At 40.1% G+C, this 26,168-nt stretch overlaps 1 protein-coding gene and 1 long non-coding RNA gene across 2 annotated transcripts; one reads left to right on the top strand and one right to left on the bottom strand.

The window, feature by feature from the left end:
• Window positions 1–11: 11 nt before the first annotated feature.
• On the top strand, window positions 12–15,395 carry LOC128080756 (uncharacterized). Its single transcript, XR_008206876.1, has 3 exons — window positions 12–216; window positions 13,981–14,342; window positions 14,669–15,395. It is a non-coding gene; the product is annotated as an uncharacterized LOC128080756 (long non-coding RNA).
• On the bottom strand, window positions 5,735–23,112 carry PGM2 (phosphoglucomutase 2). The gene is made up of 14 exons (XM_052683340.1): window positions 22,977–23,112; window positions 19,886–20,053; window positions 19,026–19,132; window positions 18,633–18,717; window positions 16,879–16,962; window positions 15,329–15,522; window positions 13,958–14,147; window positions 13,201–13,298; window positions 11,482–11,662; window positions 11,290–11,383; window positions 10,310–10,439; window positions 7,667–7,856; window positions 6,903–7,036; window positions 5,735–6,129 (listed from the first exon to the last, which is right to left on the bottom strand). Exons 1-14 carry the CDS (start codon window positions 23,046–23,048, stop codon window positions 6,027–6,029), a joined length of 1,830 nt encoding a protein of 609 aa, XP_052539300.1. The 5' UTR covers window positions 23,049–23,112; the 3' UTR covers window positions 5,735–6,026.
• Between the last annotated feature and the right edge of the window lie 3,056 nt (window positions 23,113–26,168).

Below are 26,168 nucleotides of genomic sequence, written 5' to 3'. Positions count from 1 at the left end.
CCGCCGCGAGGCCGGCCCGTCGCACCTTTGGGGAGGCCGGCACCGGCCGCTGCCCCTCCTGCCGCCCGCAGCGGCTCAGCAGCGAGTGGAGCCGGAGACTTGATGACGGCGCTCTTCCAGATGGTCGGGGCCTCCCCTCCAGTCCCGCAAACCGCTCTTGCGCTCAATTAATTTCAAGGCTTCTTGGCAGCGAGACTACTGATTACTTACATCTAAGTAAGTAGAATCAAACGTTCTCAAGTAAATTTGCTGAGCTGCTGGACGCGTGGTGCTCTGTGAGGAAAATAATTAAGTGTGCTGTCAAAGTGAAGCACGGTGTTTTCCCAGATTGTGGAAAACAAGTGGTGGTTTGGTACGTGTAGCACATCCTGTACTTGCAGGGCGCATGGTGGTTGCATCTACACGACTTGTGTTAGCTCTGTGTACTTTTATAGCATTGATGACCTGTGAGTGGAAGTATGAAAGCAGCAGTGTGCTCTGAGTGCTGTTTCCAGTCTGCCCTTGGTTCATAGCTTACTGCTTCTGCAGAAACGAGGACAGGCCTTATGTTTGCAGTGGCACCCTCGGCGCCACTTGGGGAAAGGAAAGCCGTCTCCGCAAAACTTGGCCATCTTACATATATTTAAGAGAATCACTGAATGATAGGGGCTGGAAGGGACCGCAGGGGGGTCACGTCCCATTCCCTGCTATAACAGGTTCCCTTTAAACCGTCACAGCTAAGGAAAGTGCTCTCACTCCAGCTACCAGCTGCCAACCTCAGGTCTGAAACAAGTCTGTCCTCATACTTTTTTTTTAAGTTGACAGCCTGAGGATCTTTGCTTTCAGTTATGGAAGGCTGCAAACTGCCATCCTCAATCTCACAGCTCCAGCACTTTGGCCAAGGCTCATCCATTCTGAATTATCAGTGATTTTAGGAAGACTTTTTTAAAAGCTTTCGCCTTTCAGAAACAGACAGTGAAAGAGATACAGATCCTACAAGGTTCCTCCTGCTGCTTGTTCTTGCTTCTTGCTAGCAAGAACACCACAAATACAAATCCTCTCTTCTTCCTTGATAGCAGGGAAGAAATTAGACTGAGATTGAAATAGGACCATAGGTTCCTCTTTTATTTTTCCTATTCTCTCCAGCTCACATATTTTGATTCTTTGCTTTGCAGAGTTTTTGTCAGATTGTCATACACTGTTTTATAGGCAAAGTAAAATGCCTCAGATAAGAACTACACTTACCTTGGTTAAATAGTTCCATGTGCTCCACTTTTGGAAAACATCCTCTTTCTCATTCAAGTTGACCTAAAAAATCACTGTTATAGTAAATAGACAAAACGCACTCGAAGTGTTTACATTTGACAAATTCAGGAACAGTGACCCATTTTACTCCAAGCCAATCTGCTATAATGCTTGTTGCTAAGGTGTAGTAAAAATAAAAAATACAGTCTGAGGTCTAAGAAAAAGCAAATTCAGGGTATGAAAAAAGCCCATGGGTAGTAAAAACCCCACAAGCTGCCTAAAATGATACAGAAAAGTAGTAAATAAAGTTCTGCATAAAGTCGACTGTCTCAGGCTGTAGGGCCCACCTCACAGAAGCCATGATCCAACAGCCACACTTTCCTGAAGTATTTACATGCTATGCTTGAGGAAGAACAAACAGATAACTGTCTTACACACCTGTGCCACATTTATCCAAGGTGCAGGAAGATCTCTTGGTTTTCTGCTTGCCATGAGAGTGTTTGACCTACCTCCCATGATACTTTCCTAATAATGAGCATCAAGGATATGCTGGACAGCATTCCTTCTCTCCATTTCCTGTTGAAATGGCTACTTATACAGGAAAGAAATTTTGTTTGTGAAAACAAGACAAAAACAAAGAGGGAGTTATGTGTTCTAGTTCATAAGAAGTAAACATGTAATGTGCAGGAACACACATAATGTACAGAAGCAGAATGTTTGCATTCAGGTGAGAGCCCTGAACACCAGCCTTCCTAATTCTGTTCAGTTCTTTGAAAGAGTACATCTCTCAGTCTTTATCCTGCATCCTTTTCTTTACAGTAGCCTAGTTATTAAAACATACCACCATCATATGCTTCTTCAGACCGGCAAGAAAAATTAACCAGGGCTTCCCACCTACTGCAAACATGATCTATGGAATACCATTTTCACCATTATCTCTTTGCGCAGCTGCCCTTCACATAATAGCAACCTGAGCAGACAACAAAACCCAGCATGAGGCCTGTACAAGGCAGGCTGTGAGACAGCAAAGTGTTCCTTGTGGTCTACTCAAGGGATGAGCAAGTCAGTTGACCTGAGTTGAGGTAGGACTGTAGACCAGGACGAAGACAGTGAAATTTAGGCTGAACTCATTGGCCACAGACAGGAGCTGAACTTGGGGCTGCTGTGGCTGCTCCCTTTGAAGCACAGCTGTATGCAAACAGGAAGTTGTAAAGTTCCACCCAGATACTTTCAGAGCTGAACTTCCTCCATAGCTGGGCAACAGCTGAGAAGTAAAAATCATCATTTGAAATGTGGGTACCCATACTGTGCTTAAATTGCATTAGAAGCAGCATCTCTGTTTTTCTCCCTTGGTAGTCACAAGAATTAATTTCTAGTGCTGTTCTACAAAGCAGTCTAAGTCTTTATTTGTGTTTGGGTACTGCAAATCTGTTTAGTACCTCATTAAGGGCAAGATACTGAATGTTCTGTAGTCCTCTGACTTAAATGAGCTCTGGGTAAGTACCACATTCTTATCCAGTGACACTGTATCTGCAGATGGTATTCATACATGGTCCCAGAAGTTCCACAAATTAAATTTGAGTGATACTGTTATAATAGCTGTTTGCCTGTTTCCTACTCTGTAAGAAGGTATGACAGCAAGTAGTTGGTGATCTTCAAAGACAAGAGACTTTCAGTTATCAGTAATCATGAGTAAAAAGTCTGAAAGAGTTGAGCTCCTGTTACAGACCCTGCCTGCTGCCTCTGTATTTTCATGCTTTTGTATTTCATGATTACCCTCTCCCTCCCCCCCCCCCCCCCCTTCTTTCCCAAAAATACACCTGAAAATGACTTACCAGGGGTTGTGAGAGTATTTGAAGCTTCTCCTTTTGTGCAGAAGCTGCTGTTGCTATGCCGTCTTTAAGTTACATTTTATTTAGGTGAGAGTTAGGTCAGGACTGGATATTTTAATAGGCTCATCCCATTATGCACAGTGTTCTGATGGTGCATGACCTGATTTCAGTCACCCACCAATCACTGTATAAAACAGAAATGTTGGCTGCTGCTTGGAAATTGAACAGAAATACTACCCCCAGTGAATTTGTGTGCTTACATTGTACAAAGAAACAGTAGGAAAGAAAATGACTCTACTTAGTTTAACGAAGATTACCTTTGATTACTATTGTACCTGTGGGCAAAGTGTTGTTGGTGTTTATTACTTATTATTTTTATATTTTACCCAAATTTGGCATCCAGGTGCCTTCAGCCATGAGATCTTGAAAGTCACCAATCTTGTAAAAACTTAACGTATGCATCTTAGGAACGAACGGTGCTGCCCATCTCTTGTCTCTGCTCACAATGACTGCTCCGTTAGGACATAAGGTTTGCTTATTGTCGGTATGTCAAAAGAAAAACCACAGCCATTACAACTTTGAAAAGCAATTGCAAGCAGGAAGCTTCATTTGTAGAAATTCTCTAAGTGAATTAGTTACAGATTTAAACATACGAGTATAATATGAAAAAATTGCTTATATGTTAAATATTTTAATAGAGAATTTGAGCAGAAGTCTCAAATAAATTCTTCTGCAATTCAAGTACAATACTTGCATGCTTTACAATATGCCATGGAGTAAGTTCACAGACTGTAAGGAAGATGAAATCAATATATTTCCTGCTGGCCAAACTGTTTACTGAAATAAAAATAAATTCAAGGATAGTGTTAAGTTGTGACTACTAAACAAACTAATAACTTTAAGATGAAATTCATCAGTCCAACAGCATTGTTATGCTTTTACTCTTATGGCAGAGTTTGTAAGTATTGTACTCCTTAGTTTCAAGGCATTTCCTTCCCAGCCTCACAAGCACAATTTCCTCCTGGATCAAATGTTTACAACTGCTGTTGACTTTTGTTGGAATTACAAGTGTTAGCTTGTTATAAAGATCACAGTCATTCTGCATATTTTCTGTAAATTAGGGATGCATCTCTCTGGAAGTAGCCAGGAATTCCCTGCCACTTGGGTTCAGTCCAGGCTCCAAGTTTTATTTATTCTTGTCCTGGCAATTGCCATTTCTGGATAAAACATCAGTGTCTCTGCTCTGATGTTCTCTGATGTACAGATTCCCAGCAGGACAGAAGTAATTAATGCCTGCAGCTAGAATCTGGCCACATAGATCACCCACAAGTAACAGGAGAAGCCCAGAATGTCACAGGAAGCTGATCAACACAGCTGGATTTCCATAGCATCCCTCAGCCTCAGTTCACAGCCATCATGCTGTGTCTGGGTTCCTCAGCCAAGTCGCTCTTAGAGGCATTGACCAACATCACCTAACCAGGCAGTGGGCAGTTTAAAGTAGGAGCTTGTGCACAGCCATTTGTTTTCAGTGAAGCCCAGGATGAAGTACCATGCAAGAAACTGTATTTTGCAAGGCAGCCTGTGGTTAAGTCACGTGCCACATGTTAAATCCTACTGAGAGCAAAATTCAAGTGTCATCCCAACGTTTGTCCTTCCACTTCCCTAGCACTGGGTTTCAAAATACAAGCCCTTTCCTTAGTAATCTTCTTATCGCTCTTGTTTAAAGTTAGTTTTCTGTACCACACAGATGGACCCCAGCATGAATGGTGCAGATGCTGGCTTTGACTCTTCAGACAAGAAAAACTGAAGCATCAGCCAAAGAATGCAGGGCTTACTCCTTTCCTTTTATCCTCCAATTATAGCTCTAAAGATTGTAAGGCAAAAGCAGGCATCAAATATTCTTTCCTTACCATCTTAGCCAACAAGGTAACCCAGTATTTGCTAGAATCCTGATGAATAATTTGCTAAATTTAATCTATGCTTGACCTAGCAACTAAGCACTGTCATGGTATACCAGAAGCAGTTACGGTGAGGAGGTTTCTTTTCCCAAGATGTACCTGTGCTGTTGGAGCTACATACTGATATCCAGTGCAGAAGGAAAAAAAAGTATAGCAAAGCCAATTGGTAACCACTATCTAACCCTCTCAGGCTCTGTAAGTACAGATGACAGCACAAAATGAAATTGAAATTTCTGCTCTAAATTCAACACGCAGAGTTATGCAGCAAAATCTTGTAGCATACAGCATGACAGGATCCAGCACTGGGGGATGCACTGACCTAATCATGCTCAGGTCAGTCAGGTGGCACAAACGTGTACGTAGATGCACTCTGTCCCAACATGTTCACAGTACTGAAAGGCATGTTTCACACTTGTAAGGAATAAGAGTTTGGCATGCTGAGCATCTCTAATGGAGTTTGCTATGTAGTCCAATCCCATAGCAAACAGACACTCTCCAGAAAATGTACTGTAGCTTCCTTGTTTATTTGGGCTGAAGACCCCACCAAAAGACCACTATTTCTAAAACACTTGCCCTAAGTTCACCTAAGTTTCACCACAGGCTTTCAGTTCTTATTAACAGCAGCACTTGCAAATCTAAACCTAGATAGAGTTTCATATTGTTATCAGATTATCCACAAACAAAAGAAAGTTTTCCCCCAAACAGGCTGCCTTTCAGAAGTCAGGATATTACTTGGAATATTTAATTAAACAAGTTTTGATTGAAGTACATTAGCAGGCAACTTTCAGATTGTAAGGTCACTGGCTTTTTTTGGTCCTTCAAGGGTAGGCATGCTTTCCTTTCAAAACAAGATACTAAATTCAACAGTATATAGAATGAATCTTAATAAAAGCACAAGTCTTTTTTAGTCTGAGTTCTCAGATGTTTGGTCCTAAAAATCCTTACGTGTTAAATAATGCATTTTTAATGCTGCCAAAACATCAAAAACAATGAAGGTAGTAATTGTTCTATTTTACTCAGTCTTTCGTTGAAGATTGTTTTTCTCTGGTTGAAAGAAGTGCTTTTCAAGAGCACTGACCAATTCATCCAGTTCTTTCTTCAGCTGCTCAATGTCACTATGAAACAAAATCCACACAGAAGAGAAAACACGTCACAGTGGAGTAGCTAAAATACACATTTTCAGTCTGAGATATTGTTTTAGACAAACATTTTCTATCAATGATAGAAGTATATATACATGAGTTCTTAGAGCCTTCTATAATAAGCATTGATTTTCATTTCCAGTTGATGTATGAAAGGCACTTAAGACTATGAACAAACATAAATCTATAATATAATGTAAAATAGACCAACAATCAATTTGAGTTGAGAGCATCTCCTACTGCATTACAAATCATATACATTCAGTAACTCAAACTCGTGCACTTAACAGTATTTTCAGGTGAATTTTCATCAGTAAGAAAGCACTATTATCATTAGAGTAGCAGTTGCTCATCTTTCAGTCTGTGTGACTTCCCAAGCTACTAGTCAAGGATATAATTACCAAATAAACTGGTTTAAAGTATGCAACTATAGATAAAGTGTAGCAGTACAAGCAACAAAATATATGTTAAAAAAAAGAAAAAGAGTATATCACTTTCATTTAAACAGAATGCTCTTCTCGATCTTGTTTTTACTGAATGTGAAACCAAGTTTAAAGAAATTTCAGTGCAAAAGAATTATTCAACACATTGTTCAGGATTGAAGCTTTATGCATATATATTTACAGAATAATAAAAGTGACTGTGGTAATATTATTCAATCATGAACAGCCTTTTCCCCACCAAAACAATACAGAGAAGCTGATCAGCCCCTATCACACAGCATTTACCCCTGTAGGTGACCATACCTGTTTCCAGGAGGTGCACAGAGTTCCGAATAGTATTTGATTTTTGGTTCTGTTCCACTGGTTCGCATTGTGGCCACTCCTCCATTAGCAAAAGTGAATGTAATCATTTGGCTACTTTTACTAGTAGGAAGTATCTGAAAATAGTAGGAATATATATATATTTAACATTTACAAAGGGACTATAATCAATTCAAGACAAAACGCATGGTGTGATTCATATAATGTAACTAATGCATCAGATAAAAGCAAGCTGTGTTCTGTTTTCTTTATCAACTGTGTAGTCTTGTAACTACAGCAGGCAAATCACAACCTGACCCTCAACCTGGTAGTAAAACTGCTGTTAAACAGTACAATTAGATAGCTCATTTCAAATCTAGTCAACATTTTGACTGTAAACAGATTGTTCTGTGACAAGCTTCCCCCAGGACAAAAATAAACATGGACCACTTAGCTTACACTTACAACAAGTTAATGCAGGATTGCTGCAGCACTACAGCAAGATCCTTCTACCTCCCTGTACAGACTGTCACCTTGGGGGTGAGAGGGGAGGAGGGGAAAGAGAGAGAGAGGGAGATGGGAAAAGAGACAGAAGAAAAGGAAAAAAAATTAACCTCGATTTATTCCCCATCAAAACAAAACAAGCACTACAAATCAAATTCAACTTACAGTCAGGTTTGAACATATGTTTTATAGGGTATCCCTCTGTAGAATATTCGTATATGTACATATTTACACATGATTCTGTATGCTAAAAGTACACTTACTGCTTTCTGATCTGGCTGGCTGCTGTCATACCCAGTAGTTAGATCCCTTATTCCAGAAACTTTAAATCTACCACACGATTTCGGATACGTGTCTTTTCCATCGTAATTCCTAAGGTTGTCAAAAAGCTGCTGAATCACTTCAGGATCATGGCAGATGAAATATGAAGCTTTGGTGATATGGAAGCCATATCTGGGAAGACATGTACCAATCAACTGAAGAAACAACAGTCTTATTAGTTATACACCACACACATAATACAACATTCTATAAAGCAAGAATCTGTGGGTAACAGTAGCATCAGTTCACCCTGTTACAATTTTTTAAATGCCTTGACAGTTCAATTGCTCCATTTTACATATACTTGAAGAGGGAAGGGTCTCCGGATACAAATTTCCTTAACAACTGAAAGTGAGAAACTTTGCTTCTAAACCAGAAGAAAAAATGATGCCACGAGGAGATCTAAACACACAGGAAGAGAACAAAATATGTCTAAATATGTAACCTTGAGTGGACACTAGCTGACCTCTTCTAACAACAGAATTTCCAGACATATTTCAGAAACTGCTTTCCCGTTGAAGTGTTTCTGTTGAACTACACTGTTCTGTCTATAATCTCTTTACATTATCATCTCTTTACATTATCTATTTGCTGCCAAATAGCATGATGCCGAATCTGCATCAAAAACAACTTGCCTGCTAGCACTGAATTTTCAGAACAGCATGTTGTTAGAAAGCATACAAACCTAGGCTGGTTCTTTCAGTGACTCTTTCTAAAGATAAACAGCTGATGAGAATCTTTGGTGCCTGGAGAAATCTGAAGGACAGAAGCTTTCACTAGCACTATTATGCTAGATATCTGGAAGGCTTCTGAAACAGCAACGTATTTATACTTAAGTGAACATCTTGAAGGTTAGTAATTGTTAAATCAATCTTGAGAATCCAGCAAGGAAATTTAAAAAGCCTACCTTATATTTGAAACAAGTGATGAACCCGCTAGGACTATGTCCTTTTCCTTATCTACTTCAGCTTTGAGACGGGGTAGTAATGATAACAGACCCTGCGTACTACACCTCCAAAATACTAAGCAGAGTTTCTTCTGCTCTACAAGCAGTTCACAAGATAACCCCGACTAGAATGGAAAGGAGCAGAAGAATGGAACACTACACTGGCCACAAACAATAAACAAACATCAATAACTCCAACACAAACCAGGAAAAGCCCTGCCTTCCAGTTATCAAGCATCTGTTAATAAGACAGAGTTGTTTTCTTCCCCGTACATTTGCAGGTTTTCCACATGTGACCACATGCAAGAAACATGAACAGTCTTCCTCTGAGGTGCATCTACAGGATGCTTTCATGCTAAATAAGTCCGACCTTCTTAGCAGCTGTTTACACAGTAGACAAGTGGCATGGCTACGTTCCACTTTGTTAAACACCCTGATTCTGAAGGCAACCTGAATCAGGTGTTTACTGAATAAGTACTTAAGCGAGCACATACCAGAGAAGGCCAGCTGTCTGAATGTACACTTCCAACTACAAGCAGCAAGAAGAATTTCCAAGTCAGATACCATATTTGCAGTTCTAGACATGATTTTCTCTGCTTGTTTTACTGTTTTGTACTGTTTTCGGACTTCTGCTATATACAAGAGCTGATGAGTTCCATGTTTTTTCCGATGTTTTTGGCTCCTGATTTCTTGTTAATTTTTTGATGAAACAAGTATGTTTGGTGCTCTGAGGACTGGTGAAACAAGAAGCACAAAGACTAGAGTTTTCCAAGAGTCTTTCTGCAAGATCCACCACAGCTTTCTTAGGGACACCACTGGAAATGAAGGGGTGGACAGTATCCACCAGCCTGTGCTGCTCTCTCCTTTTTAACAGCCAACCTAGAAACCACGTAAGGAATGCACCACCCTGCCCCACGGAATCCAACAGCCATTTCAGCTATTGATTTCTGCGGGTCTTGGAACGCGTTAAAGGAAAAAGAAAAAGGAGTGCCTCATATTCAAAGCTTTCAGGAGAATACCCAGTTGGATATAGCAAGCAGAGCCAGTCATAGCACATGAGCTGAATCAGCTTAAATCTGGTTATTCAAGAGCAGAAAGAAAATACACTGTCGATCAAAAAATGAAAGACAGAATAATAATAATAAAAATTCTAACTAAGTGCCAACTAGAATTAATTTAATCACAAGTGCAAACAGGACAGAAATAAGGTAGACAGCATAAATATGCCAGAGTTATTTAGACACATTCTGCCATTAATATTTTTGTGCATCTGGTGTGTTTAAGCACTATGAGCTCCACAGTGCACCAATACTGCTGGGGAAACAAAACAAAACAAAGTCCAATCTTTTGTACAAGAAAGAGCAGTGCTCAAGAGCCAAACTTTTCAAATGGGAGAAATCAATCAGAAAAACTAGAAAATGTTACAAACATCTCTTTAACAGAGTAAGAGCTAGGAAGGTAATCAATACTTTAAAACTACACAAAACCAAGTCATGTATGTAACTCCTGACATAGGAGAGCTCACCAGATCACTGTTACCACACCTGTGTCTTTGTTTCTTTGTATACCATAAATTGCTATTAAGCAACTTACGTGGAATGGAGAAAATCTGATATTAGACAATTATAATCAAACTCACTCATCATAGACAGCCTTCAGCTGCTGAGACAAAGACAAATTCCTGGTTGCCAAAAAGCTAGCCATCTCTGCAGTTATAACGGCAGCACTGACACCATCTTTGTCCAGAACCGCAGGGCAGCACATATACCCTAAATGAAGAAAAATATTATTTACAGATTTGATGGATTTTTTTTTTAAAGTTAGAATAATAGATAGTACTGGGGGGATAGCAATAGGAGTGGAGTGTAAGACAGGCTGTTGTTTAAAGGAGAACTGAATACTGCCATAGTATTTATTTTTGGTTTAATTCTATGCTGTTTATTCAGCATAGACGAAGATTTGAAAAATTGTTTCTCTTGTAATCAAAATTAATTTCAATAAGTAAAGCATTTAATGAGTTTTCAGCACAGATTTGTTTTATATTAGTGCCATGTGCTCCTGAATATCTTTGGAACTGTTATAAAAAAAGAAATGCCACACTACTAGAACAGTGCAAGTGCAAGACTCTGAAGTGCGATTACCCCTCCACAGCAGTATATGGTAACACTGAGAATTATCCATTATATACTCACATTTTCACTGTTTGCAGATACTGAGATACTCAAGAAATTGCATGACAGCTTTAAAATTTTTGTCTCATGTACTTTCAGCTTACACACATCTTTGCATCTTACTAATATTATTTGAGGGATGTTTTACTTTATTTTGCTCATGGTTAAACTTAGCTTAAAGATGTCAGCTACAAATACCCCATTTGAAGCCTAAAAAATGCGCCTTTTTTCAAAAACTTGTAGAGAATGGTACTGGCTAAAGACTTATAGACACCGAGTTCACATCACCATAGTTGGTGCTACATAGAGATTAGGATTGCATACTAGTAATACCAGCCACCCAAGTGGATGATATCAATAACTCCCATTAAGGTCAGCATTGCCATTTTTTGAGAGTAGAACACTCTCACTATTTTAAAGGCTACCAGAACATAGCATACTTTCTTACCTATCGCCTCTTCAAATGCAAAAAGAACAGCCTTCCCTTGATCCATGAGCTGCTTGGCACGGTTCCCCATCCACTTAAAACCTGTCAGCGTCTCCTACAAACGTGATGACAAAAACCCCACAGACTTTAAAAATAAAAGCAATTAGTAGGAAAGCAAATCAAAGTACATCCAGTGATCTTCTAACAACCTACCTCAAAGTGAAAACCTTCCTTTAGTGCAATTGCTCTCAGGATTTTGGAAGAAACTGTGCTTGATAACATGTAGACATCTTTAATGGCACAAGCATCCCTATTTTGATTTTTCCAGCAAGTGAAGATCCACCAACCTAACAGAGCTCCCAGCTCATTTCCAGAAAATACCTTCCATTCACCACTGGAGAGAGAGAAAAAAAAAATTAAGAATTTAAAGGACAGTACTGGAAAAACTTTTACCGGTTCTTACATTTATGAAAAATGGCAAATAAAACTACATCTGAATTCCAAGTAACAGTAACAAGATACCTCATGTTCATTAAGAAAAAAATATATATATTCCCCAAAGAATCCTGGAATGCTTATTGTCCTCCTCTATCATATGCACCAGCTAATGAGTTTATGAAAATACAAAAAAAGTGATATTTCTGGCATATTTTAAATTTAAAAAAAAAAAAAAAAACACACAAAAAAACCAACCCAGATACAAATTTAAAAAACCAATGATTACAGACATGCACAGACATGAAAGTACAGTTCTCATGTGATCAGTATTTTTGGTCGACTTGGTGACAAATATTTCTTTTAATGACAAATACTTCAATCTGTCACTGAAAAAAACACCCATACATATCCATGGTTCGAACAGGAAAAATTGAATGTAAAAAGAAAAAGCAGATGTCAAAATTACCCAGAAAATCCCAGTCATGAAAGGGAAGACAGACATTGTCAGACTGACAAAAATCGAGACCTACAGTAAAAATACCTGTTGTGAAAGCAAAGCAGATGCACCTCCTGCACTTACTGATGCCAGCAGGCATTAAGCAATGCACAGCAACAATTTAGCATAAGAATGTGTCCTAGCAGAGGTTTCTGTCAAAGAAGTACAGATACCATAGAAGCCTGTGTTAGTATTTGATTAGTGTATGAAAAGCTTCAGTGGAATTTAGACATAATGCAGGATCAAAAGTTAGATAATTATTAAGACTGGCTAAACAATTAGCAAAGCAGCAGGAGAATGAGAGCACTACGCTCTCAGTAGTGGTGCATACAATAAACTAACACCCCTTCTAAGTATCCCATAGCCATAAGTTTTAAGACAAAAAGCATGGGTGATTTTGTGTTCTTGCTTTAACCCATTATAACTAGCACAAATTAAAGCTTTTAATGGATTTTCCTCACTGCTCAGTTCCCAGCTAAGGCTGAGACAGGAGATACAGTGGAGAGTGCCAGTTAGCTCATCCTACTTAGGCAGAGAAGCCTCCTTAGATCATGCTATGAAAGGAAAGGGTAAAAAACCAAAACCTAAGCCCAACAAACAGGAAAGCCAAGACCAACAAACAAACCAATTATTCTTTATTCCTGAGATTATCTGGTAACTACAGAAGTTATGCAGAACATTCAAGTTATTTCTCAGTAAACACAATATGGAAGTATGCTCATCAGTCTTCTGAAACATTTCTATCTGAAAACCTAGCTTTAAAGAAGAAGAGCATTCATAACAGCTCACATATCTCCGTGCATACCTCAAGTGCAAATGTCAAATAAGTATTCAGGCTTTCTTGTGGAGTCTAATTTTAATCATTATTTAAGTTACCACTGTGATTTTCTGCATACAGCCCCCTCATATTTCTATATGGTTTTAGTCTAAAAAGGACAAATGTAACTATTCTGCCTTCCTCTGCAACACAAAATAGTTGTATTTATTTGTTGCCATACCTTTCTTGTTTCTCTGCCACTGCAAGTCGATCAGCATCTGGATCATTTGCTAAAATGATTTTTGCCCCATCTCTTTCAGCCAGAGCAAAAGATAAGGTCTGAAAAAGTGGTAAGCAACATCAGGAAAGTGTTAATACTCCCAAATATTTTCACATCCCTTACAGACTTCAAATAACTTTCCCAGTTTATTTAATTTCACTCAACTGCATGATGAGTCTCAAACAACATGTAACCAATTCACAGATAGAAGCCTGGCAAGAGCAGAGCACAGGCAGGATATTTAACTTCACCTACACCATTCCACTTCTGTTGTTACAGCCAGTAGGATCTTCACTAAAAAAATGATCATACCCATATCAGAAAATCTAGTCTCCTTATTGTCAGGATTGCCCCGATCCAATCGTAGTTTGAGAACAATTTCAGCCTTGGTATTTCAGATGTGAGCTGTAAAAACTTTTAAAAATTGACTATGAAGATCTCTACTTTTTATTCATTCTTTTAAATAGGAATTCTATCACTTTGCTCTAGGTGCAGATGCTGCACATTCTGTTAGCAGAACAAAGTACAGTTTAAAGTTATGGATAATTATTACCTGACTGCCTCATAGAGAGTTACGAATTTTAATGAAATTATACCAGGAAATTCTTTGATAAATGTAAAAATAACCAGAAATAAACAGTGAGACATTGCAGCTTCTCAGAAATACACATATGCACTGTATTTAGAATATTAAGAAATATTAATGATATGTATTTACCAGAACACCTTTGCCTTCTTCAGGATTTGGATACTTCACTGTGGGAAATTCTGGATCAGGATCCTTCTGCTCTGGAACAGCAAAAGGAGGTCTAAGATCAAATGCCTTGAAGGCCAGCTGCACAAATTTATGACCTACACCATGCACAGAAGTATGAACAAATTTCAGGTTTGTTTCCTTGTTTATTTTCCTGAAATAAAAGAGATTAATAATAAAAACTTGAGTATGACAGAACATTCAGCATGAAAATTCACTATGTTCAGAAACCTATGTGACTCAGTATTCTATGGTACTGTTAACATGATAAACTAAAGAGGCCATTTTTTAAAGGCAACGACTTCTAGATTGATTTAACCTCATTTTTCAGATCTGCGAGTTACTGTATGTATAATCAATAGATATCAAGATGTTATAATCACAATATAATCAAGAGAGTTAAGCAAAGTAGACAACGATAACAAAAGAGAATAAGTAGAAGAGCTTACCCTTCAGCTGAGCTCACCACAAAACACCAAGAGAGGTGATCTCCAGAAGAGATCCTTCCCCTCTGGTAGCCAGCTCTTAAATAGGTCTAGGAGGGATGGAGCCTGGCTCCACCCCTTCCAGCAGCACAGGTGAATTGCCTTCACCTGTGCTCCTCTGGCTGACTCATGGCTCACCTCAGGTGATCAGAGGTTCAGGCCATGACTCAGCAGTTCCCATACACTGTAGGTATCCATTGTTCTGGTACATGCAAATTACTGGAAAGACAGTAATACACTCTATACACACCAAAGGAGGTGAGTGGAAAATAAATACAATTGACTGATTCCTCATCCCCAGCTCTGGAATGTAAGCCATCTGATCACGGATAGTTAAGATTGTGATTAACAGGTTGCTGCTCATTTAATTTACAAAAAGAAACATCCACTTAATTTTCTTGAGTAAAGTTTATATCAAGCAAGTGACATCAATACATATGTGCAAGGCTCTCAAAGTCACCAGAAACATATGCAAGAATGACAGAGTATGACCTCCTTCTGTCAGACCAGTCTGGCCCACTTTAAAGCTGTAACCCCAGAACATTAAATTTCATAGTCAGCATCAACCCTTAGCTTTCCCCTAGCTGCACACAGTAGCCCCATTTGGCTGATGCACAGTCATATTATCACAGGAAGATAATCCAATCAGAAAGGAATCACCCACCTTACTGGTTCAGATTCTTGCCAGACTAAGTTTATGAACTGACTTACTATGTAATGACACAGCTGCCAGTATTACCACAAAAGATCACAAGAATGCAAATACAGGGAGGGAAAATACAGCAGAATCACAGCTGCCTTTAACTGCCATGAAAAATCCCGTATTCTTAACAGAGTTAACACTACTTACCTGTGAAAGCATTGTTTCTGTATGTCTTTGAAATATTCCTTATTGATAGTGGCATACGGGTCATGGAGTAGCGCACTGCTGTCAATTTGTTTATCGTCCCAAGCCTGAGGCCACGGCTCCTTATTCTCCTCAATGGCCTGAGAAATTCCTTTGTCATGAGGGGAAATTATCTGAGCACCATTTTCCCAGTAAACCTGAATGATAACAAGGGTAAGAGCTCATTTTTGTCATTAATACGGTAGAATAGTTTTGCCATTTTTTGTTGGCTAAGATGTATTTGATAGAGTATTACAGTCAATTCCACTGAAGAATAACCAGAGTAATTCTCTGTTCTTATTCTCAATGTTTCCCCTGAAGTCCTATTTTTGTTCTACAAAAAAGCTATTAAGCTTTATCAGAGCATGCTGAAATTCGTAATGAAACACAAAACAAGGCTCAGCTCACTTACTGAGAAGATTCAAATATCAACCTGTCTGCTAGCTTTGGAATTGATAAATTCCCCAAGATATTTCCTCTCAATTTTTAGATAATCATGAAATATAAAACAATACTTTAGAGGAAAAAAGTGTCAAAATAAAAATGAAACACTTTTCTACGAAAAAGAACTAAGAAAGAAGGCACAAGAACCTTGCAGCTGTCTACAGCAGCAGTGTTGCCATAACAGCAAGCACAAATTCATGTGAGCTTCAAGATGTTCCTTACCTGCAGTCCTTTATTTTTAAAAAATTGCTTATACATCCAAGAGCAGGTTTTATGCTTATCTATAAACAGAACTGTGTTTTAATTTAGACAGTTGTTTGCACACTTCCTCCTACTGATGTTTTGCAAGCTACATCTTTAAGGAAATACACCTAACAGCACCTGGGTCATGTATACATGTACATCAAATAACAAAAACACCAGCAAAAATTAAGTTGATTAACAAAGTAATTGATGAAACATCCAAACGGATGTGAAAAAGCTGCCAAGATTAATACATTAAACAGAAAAAAGGACAGTTCAAACAGAAGTTCTGAAGGAACAGACAGGGAGAAACCATCTTGTCTGATACCTCGCTTTTCTATTGTAAAAGACAAAGAAAGACTTCCTAACTTCTGTTTTTGTATTCTGGAACAGTCTGTATATGACTAGTCCAGGTATGAGATTGGCAGACAGGCCACTCAGCCACCTGTCATTTGTTTCTTGAAACACACACACAAAAAAAGCACACTGATAATTGTATCATTTAGCAAAAGAAAAAAATATGCTATGTGAAATTAATGGAATTCAATCCAAGTATTTTTTACAAGCAACTCATTAAGCTTATTAAATATTTTAAAGCATTCCAAAAGTTCCAGAACTATACTTATCTTTCTGCTTTATAGAGCAAAGATATTAATTATGTTATTACTGTAACACGTCACTGTTTAGATCTAGATCTCAAGAATCCTATTACCTGTTCATTTCGTCAATAACACAGTAGGAACTGCATACAATGGTATTAATATCTCTACATGGAAAAAATGATTAAAAAATAACAAAAATGAAAAAAATAGGTCATTTAGGAATACCTTGTAACCATTATCTTGCTTTGGATTATGGGAAGCTGTAACCATAATTCCAGCGCAAAGCTTCAGATGAGTTACCGTATACGGCTGTAAAGAGAAAAGATTAACTGAACTGGAATATGAAAAACATTACAGGAGATTTTATGGTATGTAAATGAGAATGCTTCCATACTGCCAAATAAAAAGGTCAGGATATGATTCCTGCAGACTGAATCCCTAAAGGAACAGCTACACTTGCTCCACCAGGATCCATGTGATACAGCCTTAGCTCTTGCCATTACTTGACATTTACCATAAACATACCAAGTGTATTTAGTGCTGTTTCAGATAGGCTTACTGGAGTAACATTTTTACAGAAGGAAGCTGAATGCATCTGTTGTGTGCTTCAGAATGACATGAAACACTTCAGATCTTTAAGAGTTAAAGTGTTGGGGTAACGACAGAAGTCTGCGGAGGGCAACCAGAACTAAAACTGCAGCATTCTCATCCATATCATCTTGTGAGAGCAGTTCTTGAAACAGGAAATGAACCTGGGGGTCCTGGTCAATGCTCAGCTGAACATGATGCAGCAGGGTGCCCGGGTGGCCAAGAAGGCCAACAGCATCCTGTCTTGTACCTGAAATAGTACTGCTACCAGGAGCAGGGAAGTAACTGAACCTTTGTATTCAGCACTGGTGAGGCCACACCTCGAGTATGTGTTCAATTTTGGGCCCCTCACTATGAGAAAGACATTGAGGCCCTGGAGTGTGTCCAGAGAAGGGCAACTAAGCTGGTGAGAGCTCTGGAGCGCAGGCCTTAGGAAGAGCTACTGAGGGAGCTGCAATTATATAGTCTGGAGAAGAGGAGACTCAGGGTGACATTATTGCTGTCTATAATGGGAGTCGGACTCTTCTGTAACCAATGATAGCACTAGAAGGAATTGCCTCAAGTTGCACCAGGGGAGACTGAGGCTGGACATTAGGAAATATGGTGGTCAGGTGCTAGAATGGGCTGCCCTGGGAGGTGGTGAAGTCACCAACCATGAAAGTGTTCAAGGAACGTTTAGACATTGTGTTGAGGGACATGGTTTAGTGAGAAATATTGCTGATAGGTGGATGGTTGGACTGGATGATCTTGTAGGTCTTTTCCAACCTTGGTGATTCTGTGATTATAGTGATTCTATGATTGGAGAGAGCTATTATAAACTAGTCCAAGCAGATAGAGTCAATTGAAAATAAAGCCTTATTCATGACTAGAGGTCCAGTTCAAGTTCAATTCTGGCTGTTTAACAGCAAATACAATCAGCTGCATCTCATGCAACGCTGCTTTAACTTGTCTTGTGAAGAATGCAGCCTTAAATCTACCAAACTTTGTATCAATACAAGCATTTACATACTAAGTCTCCATCCCTCCATATCCTTATCCTTCCAACTCAGATATTCTAAGATCACCATGGGTCCCTTTCAGCTCAGGATATTCTATCACTGTTAAGCTAGTGACTGTGAAATGACTTCTTCAAGAAATGTGCCCAAAAGCATGAATGGGCACAAATACTGTCACTGGGCACCCACAGTCACAGATATTCTACTCAGCTTCTTTCTTTTACTGCTATGGATGTTGGAAATCAAACGTAGCTAAGTAAACATAAAGCAAGCAGTCTAAGCAGTTAGAACTTAAAAAGTTCAAGATGTTTTGTCTACTTTTCCTTAATATAAGTATTAATTTTTGATATCTCACAGAATTTGTATGCATATAGAAAGATTAATAGAGAAACATACCACAAAAGGTGTTGGTGTTACGTCAGAGAAGAGATAAACTGGAACTCCCTGACTGATGAATGTATTAGCAGCGAGTCTTGCAAACCTAAACAATAAGAAAAGAAGCCTTGGAAATATATTCATTCTCTCATCCATTTGTTCCCTAGAATTTCAGTTTTTCCTCCCCTCACTCCAATTAATAAAATAAAGGAAATCATTATACACAACTTAAATGTGTTCCTTCCCCATTCCTTAAAGACAAAACACAACGATAAAAACTGCCTTGGTATTAAGAAAATAAAAATACTATAAATCCTTCAAATTCCTTCCAGAGAAAGAGAAAATGCTGTTGAAGCAATTATAAGACCATGAAGAATCATGTAAGACATCTATAAAATACTACCTGAAAAGTACCTTTTGCTACTACCTCCACTTGAAAGGTGGGCACGAGCATCAAATCCAATCACAACTCCTCTCTTTTTTAGGTCACTGAAATTCTTCTCAAGGTATCTGCAAAATCCCTGAAGGCAATAACAAATTCACTTCATTAATATGATCTCAGCATTTCATTTCTCATTGGATTAAGATGACTGCTAAGATGTTGACATCTCACTGCACACATCTCATTGAACTGGATTGGGATTCAGTTCAGGATCAATAAACATCATGAAATGACAAAAACCTTCAAATCAAAATAATAAAATTTGACAGCATTTAAGCACTTTTCCAAAAATCAGAACCAGCTCCAGAAAGAACCAGGTAACATGGTTAGTCTCATCTGCAGATACAGAAATTATTAATTCTTTAAGATATCAGATAAGGAAGTGAACAACTGGCCAACATTTCAGTTGTGGTTTAACCCTGTGGGTGGCTCAGCACCACACAGTCATTCACTCTACAACTGCTTAACAGGAACTATAAATATCGGTATGTTATCAACATCATTCTTCTCCAAGAGCCACAACATGGCATCATACCAGACACTGAAAAAAAATGCATCCCAGTTGGCACTAAGACAGAATTGAATCTCACCCTTAGTAATGAAAGGATGCTTGTTTAGGTCATGATACAATGATACACCAGCAGTCCAAGATACAGCACCTATATATGTATGTAAGTTCAGCCAAATGCTGGTTAGCTCTGTTTTCCTCCTTTTTCTTTTTTATTAGTAAAAACCACGTACTTCCCTAGAATGTCCATTTGCTTGTCATAAGTGAGGCCCTTCCATTCCTGGATCCAACCAGTTGAATGAAATAATACGATGAATACAATACCTGAGTTGTCTGGATAATAGTCAAGTCATTCATGTGAGAAATTCCTGCTCCCATGGCAGCTCTCAGCCCAGCTGTGCCAAATTCCATTCGTGAGCCAAAGTATTTCTGTAGTTCTCCCACATTTCCTTCAGCAACTAGTTCCTTCACTATTGCAGAAGTTTTGGGATTCTGTAGATATAAAATTCAGATATTCTAAAAGTGTTTTTTTGCACGTGTGTGTTTTGTTGTTGTTTGTTTGGTGTTGTTTTGTTTGTTGTTTTTTTTTTAAACACATTTAGGCTTCTTAATAGAACTGACATCCTTCCCCACGATCTCTGCTGGCTTATTTTGGTATTACAACATAGTGCACTGCTTTGGGAACCCCAGAACTTTTGCTACATTTCCTGAATTTAAAGTCAGTACAAGACGGACAGTAAAAAAACAGACTGGTCAGGAGATAAATAATTGGCATGAAATATATTTGTGAGTAGTGCTTGTGCAAATCCATGAAGTGCCACACTCATGATTACAGCCAAACTATTACAAGCAAATCTCACACTGTGCAGAGCAGCAAGAGAAAGGTCCCATCCTACCTGTTATGAATGATGAAAAGTTTCTTTTCTGTCTTCCTCCTTTTGTTGGTGTATTGCTTGCATGATACAACTCCTACCAGCTCTTCATTTTTGGAATTAGTGAAGCCTTGTATGCCCCAACATCTCAATAACGTGGGATTTGTCAGGCTTAAAATCAGTTCAATTCCCTGAATGCTGATGAGCCAGGAGGACAGATGGCACTCTCCAGCCACCAAGCAACAGTGTTATGCAAAGCAGCAGCGTGCTCCTCGGGTTACTCACAGCACCATTACATGCTCTTCATGCTGGAGTACAAAGATTATTATTTCCAAATGAACATAAGCTTTGATTCCTGGTCAACCAACTGACCTCGAGAAGGTCAGGGACTTGATTGTTTCTTGGATAACTTAGATATGCTGAGATCAAAGGAAGGCCTAGCAGATCATCTTGGGCAAAAAAATAAATCTCTCTCTGTATTTTTTTTTCTGCAGCTGAAGAACATGCATAAAGCAGTCATGGGAGTGAACTTTTTATATAAAGATGTAAGGACTCTGTGCAAACTGATACCAGTTTGGATTCCCAAGCAATCCAACTGTGTTTTTCTTAAACATTACAATACGTTCATCATTTGTGGGCACAGCCTGCCCTAATTACTGATCTATGCACCTGCTGAAGGGCAGGCATGACAGTCTAAATAAAAGCTAGTGAGCCTTCGCTGATAATCAGCAAACTATATACTGCAGAATACCACTGAAGAAAAAAGAATTGTTTTTTCCACTGAGCAATTAAGTACCCCTGAATTATTGACTTCCAGTTTAAGAATTAGTAATTTACCAGTCCAGGAATGCTGGCAACTTAATCTTCCTTGCAGGAACAGGACAAGAGTATGAGAATATTGATCCCTCTGATTACAGCAGCAGGTGTTATGATACAAGGACAAACTATCAGTGCAACTTGCCCAAATGTTACCTCCTCACTCAAAAAGTTATTTAGCTGAACCCACGTGAACTGAAGGCCCCAGAGATGTTCCGTCACTGCAAAAGTTCTTCCAGTGTTTTTGAAGTATCAGGATGGGTACTGAGTAAACAAGTTTTATTTTTAATAAAAACAGAAGCCAACTTCTATCCATGATTTTATGCATGATAATAAGAAAAATATGATACTTCCGTAACACATATGGTGATGAAATAGCCTGTAATATACACAGTAATTGTTACCTAGGTAAAACCTTTCAGCAAAGTCAGCAGGGCCATTTCCATACGCAAGGGTTTGCTCTTGCAAACTACTATTTTGCAAGAAACATGCAGCTTATCATCATTAAATATTAACTTCTCCCTTCAAATTAAAAAGCTATCCTTGCCATGAAGGGGTCTCTTAAAAAAAAAATAGTGTAAATGGACAAGGGTTATATTGGATTAAAGGTATTGCTCAGTGCAAACACTGTAGGAATTTCTCCCTGGCAAGTGAAATGACAGAAGCACAGCAATGACGCCTTACTGTTTTTGAGCAATCAGCAATGAGGCTTTCTATACTGGTCAAGTAGTACTGCAGTCAAAGATGCTACTACTAACCAAGAGCACACCTTCCAAAAAGGTACAGATACTTCAGGGGATGTCAAATTAGACTTCAGTAGGAATTCATGAGATAATTGGAATCACCAATAAAAATGATTAGACAGAAGACTGGAAAATAATTAACATTAGTTGGAGAAGTTATCTTATTAATATCAGGCACCCTTGAAACCAGACTGTTCTCTCAAAAATCCATTAAACTGAGAAAAACTTACACAAAAGCTTATTGAAATTTGAGAAGATAACCTCGCATATATATATATATATATGTATATGTTCTGTGCTTTTGAGAATAGCCTTGAAGTAAGCAGTTTAATGGACCAAAGCAGCATGTACCACCGCTACCTACGAACTGCGCGGCAATGGGCAAAGGGCAGCCACTGACAGCACCGCGGGGACAGCGTGCTCCAAGTGAACGACTGCCATGTGTAGGGACACCAAGCGCCAACCACCCATAGCACAGCCAGGCCCGATCTGCGCAGGAAATGCAGCGACGGGCAGCTCCGTCAGCATTCCCAGAGCACAGCCACGCAGGAAGTCTGTTTAGACATGTGGAATATGGAAATAAAGAGATGCTTTTCCGTCTACATGCAGCACGGTCAGGGTCAAAGCAGACGGAAGCAAAGAGACGTCTTCAGGTGTCCGAACATCTCCGCAGGAACAGACAAGACGCACACTACAGCAACAGCAGGGAAAGGCAGAAAAAGACCCCAGAGACGCCCAGCAGCCCGCACGCCAGCGAGATGGCCGGACGGGTAGCGGGACTCCCGGCACTGAGGCAGGCCCACGCGGATGGCTGGAAACGGCGCTTCAGCAAACAAAACACGGAGGACCCGGGAGCTCGGAGGGGCTCCGAGGCACGGCACAGCAGCGCGCTCCCACCCTGAGCGCTGCGCGTCCGGCAGCTCGCTCTGCAACAGGAGCGGTCAGGAACAAGAGCGAAACCCGGCAGGGCGCCCGCAGCCTCACCTTGTCCCACTGCAGCCACCGCTCGGCCTCGCGCCTCAGCGCCGCGTCCCCCGCCGAGCCCTGCACCGCCATGCCGCTGTCCCAGCCGCCGCTTCAGCCGCAATCGCCGCCCCGCCGCTTCCCTCTTCCGCGGCGCCTCCGGGACCGGGCCGCCCCGCCTCAGCCCCGCCCGCTGCCGGCCGAGTTCAGGGCCGGGCCGCAGCTCTTTCCCAACCCCGGCGGGCGGGTCCGGGGGTGGCGGCTGCTGCCCTCCCGTGGCCGGGCCCGACCCGAGTACCCGCAGCGCTCGGGACTTGGAGCGGCACCCGCCGGGTGCACCGCTTTCCCTGCAAGACGCCCTCTTGGGCAGTGCTGTCAGACGGTGGCAGCTCTGTTCCCACTGAGCGGGGCTGAGAACCCGCTTCGTGCAAAGAGCTTCTTCGGTATTGCAAACGTTCACATTAAAGAGTAATTTTATTTCAACACAGTTCGCTGCTAATTACATCCCATCTGGCCTGAGTTGCTTGCTACTACCAAGTGACACTATTTCTGTTATCATGTGGACTATGAATCACATATTAATGGCAGGTACAAGCAATTAGAATAATTAGCTCCCCTTGCACACCTGCAGGGTGACCTCATTGCAGCCTTTCAGTACCTACAGGTAGCCTATAATCAGGAGGGAAGTCAACTCTTTGAAAGAGAAGATAACAGCAGGACAAGGGGAAAGAGAGAAGATTTAGGTTGGATGTCAGGGGGAAGTTGTTTACCAAAAGAGTGATAAGGTGCTGGAACAGGCTGCCCAGAGAGGTTGTGGACACCCATCCCTGGAGGTGTTCAAGGCCAAGTTGGATGGGCCCTGGGTAGCCTGGTCTGGTATTAAATGCGGAGGTTGGTGGCCCTGCATGTGGCAGGGGAGTTGGAGATTCATGATTCTTTAGGTTCCTTCCAACCTGGGCCATTCTGTGATTTTTACATAAATCTTCACAGAAGTAACAAGATGGAGAGATGTTTGGAAACCTGTCACTGTCCAGAATTGTTCCACTGAGTGCACGTGGACAGGAGTAGTCCCACACATTGTGTACAAAGGTGTTAATGGATATCCTTCCTCATCATTTATCAGAACAAATAACAGATAAAATGCTCTTTTTGTAAGTGAAGATTGATACAGTCACTGAGTCCTTAACTTCATAAAGCACTCCAGCAGTCCTACAAGCAAAAGGACTGGAAACAGATCAGCAGATCCTCAGAGTCTCCTTTTTCTCTGGAGTGCCTCAAACACATTTTCTTTAAGACAACAGAGGAAAAGGGCCACAAGGATTCATCACATAGCACAACTTACTGAAAATCCATGTTAAAGTCCCTGTCCAGTACCTTCTGGGGCTGCTCCATGGTCAGAAACACTCTACTCGCAGAGTGCCACACTTCAGAAACTTCATCATCCAAAGGGATTAAAAGACATGGAATAAAGGAAGATCAGCCAACTGCTTTGTACAAGTGCTTTCACTTGTGATTATCATCATTTTCATGCAGTTGATAAAGTCCAAGTCCTTTCAAAATACCAGATAATCTCACAATTAGATCCTTCTTCATCACTTTTCCCAGGAAGTAAACTCCAAGAAAGATTTCGAAAGCCAGTGTTATCTCATGAGAGCACTGGGGTGTTGAATTATCAGACAAAGGTTGTAAGTGCTTGACCACAGACTGAAAAACAGATAAAATCAAGTCATAAAGGGTGGTGCCATTTTCTTTCCCTCCCCCCCCACCCCCCTCAGCTGTTACCCCAACCAGTCAAATTTAGAAGGAAAAAAAAATCAACAGATAAAATGAGTCATTTTACTGACTATACACTTTCTGGGAACTTCAGACACTGTAATTAATCCTTCTTGCATCTTCTCTGTGAGGACTTCTAAATAATTCAAATGAATAGTAGAATTCCAGTGAGGGACTTTACTGCTTTACAGTGTGGGTGACAGCACTGGCCCAGGCTGCCCAGAGGTTGTGGGCTCTCCTCCTTGGAGATCTTCAGAAGGCACCTGGCCATGGGCACCTGCCCTGGTGTCTCTGCTGGAGCTCTGGCTGGACTAGAAGGACCCAGAGGTCCCTGCTAACCACAGCTGTGCTTCTGGTGATATGTGAGCTGTTGTTTGTTGTATAACATGGCTGTGAACAAGTTCACCTTAGCTGTAGCTTCTTAAAGGATATAAAACTTTTCCTACTTCATGCAGTCTAAAGATGCCAAGCTATTTTATTAGTTTTCACTTCATACAGCATCTTGGAATACCAGTGAGAGATGGAAGAGTGGGACATTTTGTTTCTGTAGTACAGATTGACTGGCAGACACAGCACAATTAGAAAAACACATATAGCCCTCACAGTAGGGTGTTGTCTCAAATAAAGAAACATTCTCATGACCCAGTGAGAGGGGAGGGGTAAGTAAGGGAAGAGAAGGAAGGATATTGTGGAAATTGCATTCTTGGTTTGAATTTTTGTATTTGTTCTTCATTTCTGTGATTTACCAGCTAACACAGGATGTAGCCATTTCTTTTATGTTTCCACTTGGAATTTTTTTCTCTATTGTTAACTTCAAGCCACTTGTTCATGAATAGCAGATATTTTCTAACTTCCACAGTTTGCATAACTCCTGGCAGGCAAGTGTTCTTGGTTCCCATGTCAGCTGAAGGACCAAAATGGGTTTTTTCTTTCTTGTTTTGGACAGCACTCAGTTTTCACATAGAAAGACAGACTCAATAACATTAGTCCAACAGACAGGACAGCTAGAGTGGTGCCAGTTCTTTGCCAGTGTATTTTGGGTCGCTACCCTTTTCTTATGTGTTGCTCCACTTTTAGAGCCTCCATATGCAAGTTCTCTTGTCAGTTAAGCAATAAAAGACATGAACTTGAACTCATCCTTTATTATTCAACTTAAGTTCTGACAAAATTGAGATATTTGATACTTTCGTATCAGATTTAAAGAGAAATGTGCACAGATTACTTTGGACCGACAACTTTAAGAATTGAATGGAGAACAATACTTTCAAGTATATTCTTCAGATCTGACATGGCTTCCCTCACTGGGAAGCCCTCTTGACACTTAAGCACACTTACTAGGCCTATAACTTATAAAACAGTTGTAGAGATGGAGCGAGAGCGATCGACTGTTTTGTTGCCCGAAGTTAAGGCAATATTCCCTTTGCCAGCCTTAGTTCTCCA

This window comes from Tympanuchus pallidicinctus, unplaced genomic scaffold (assembly GCF_026119805.1).
Source record: "Tympanuchus pallidicinctus isolate F22 unplaced genomic scaffold, pur_lepc_1.0 scaffold2, whole genome shotgun sequence".
Lineage (NCBI taxonomy): Eukaryota > Metazoa > Chordata > Aves > Galliformes > Phasianidae > Tympanuchus > Tympanuchus pallidicinctus.
This window is presented reverse-complemented; position numbering and strand designations above follow the sequence as displayed.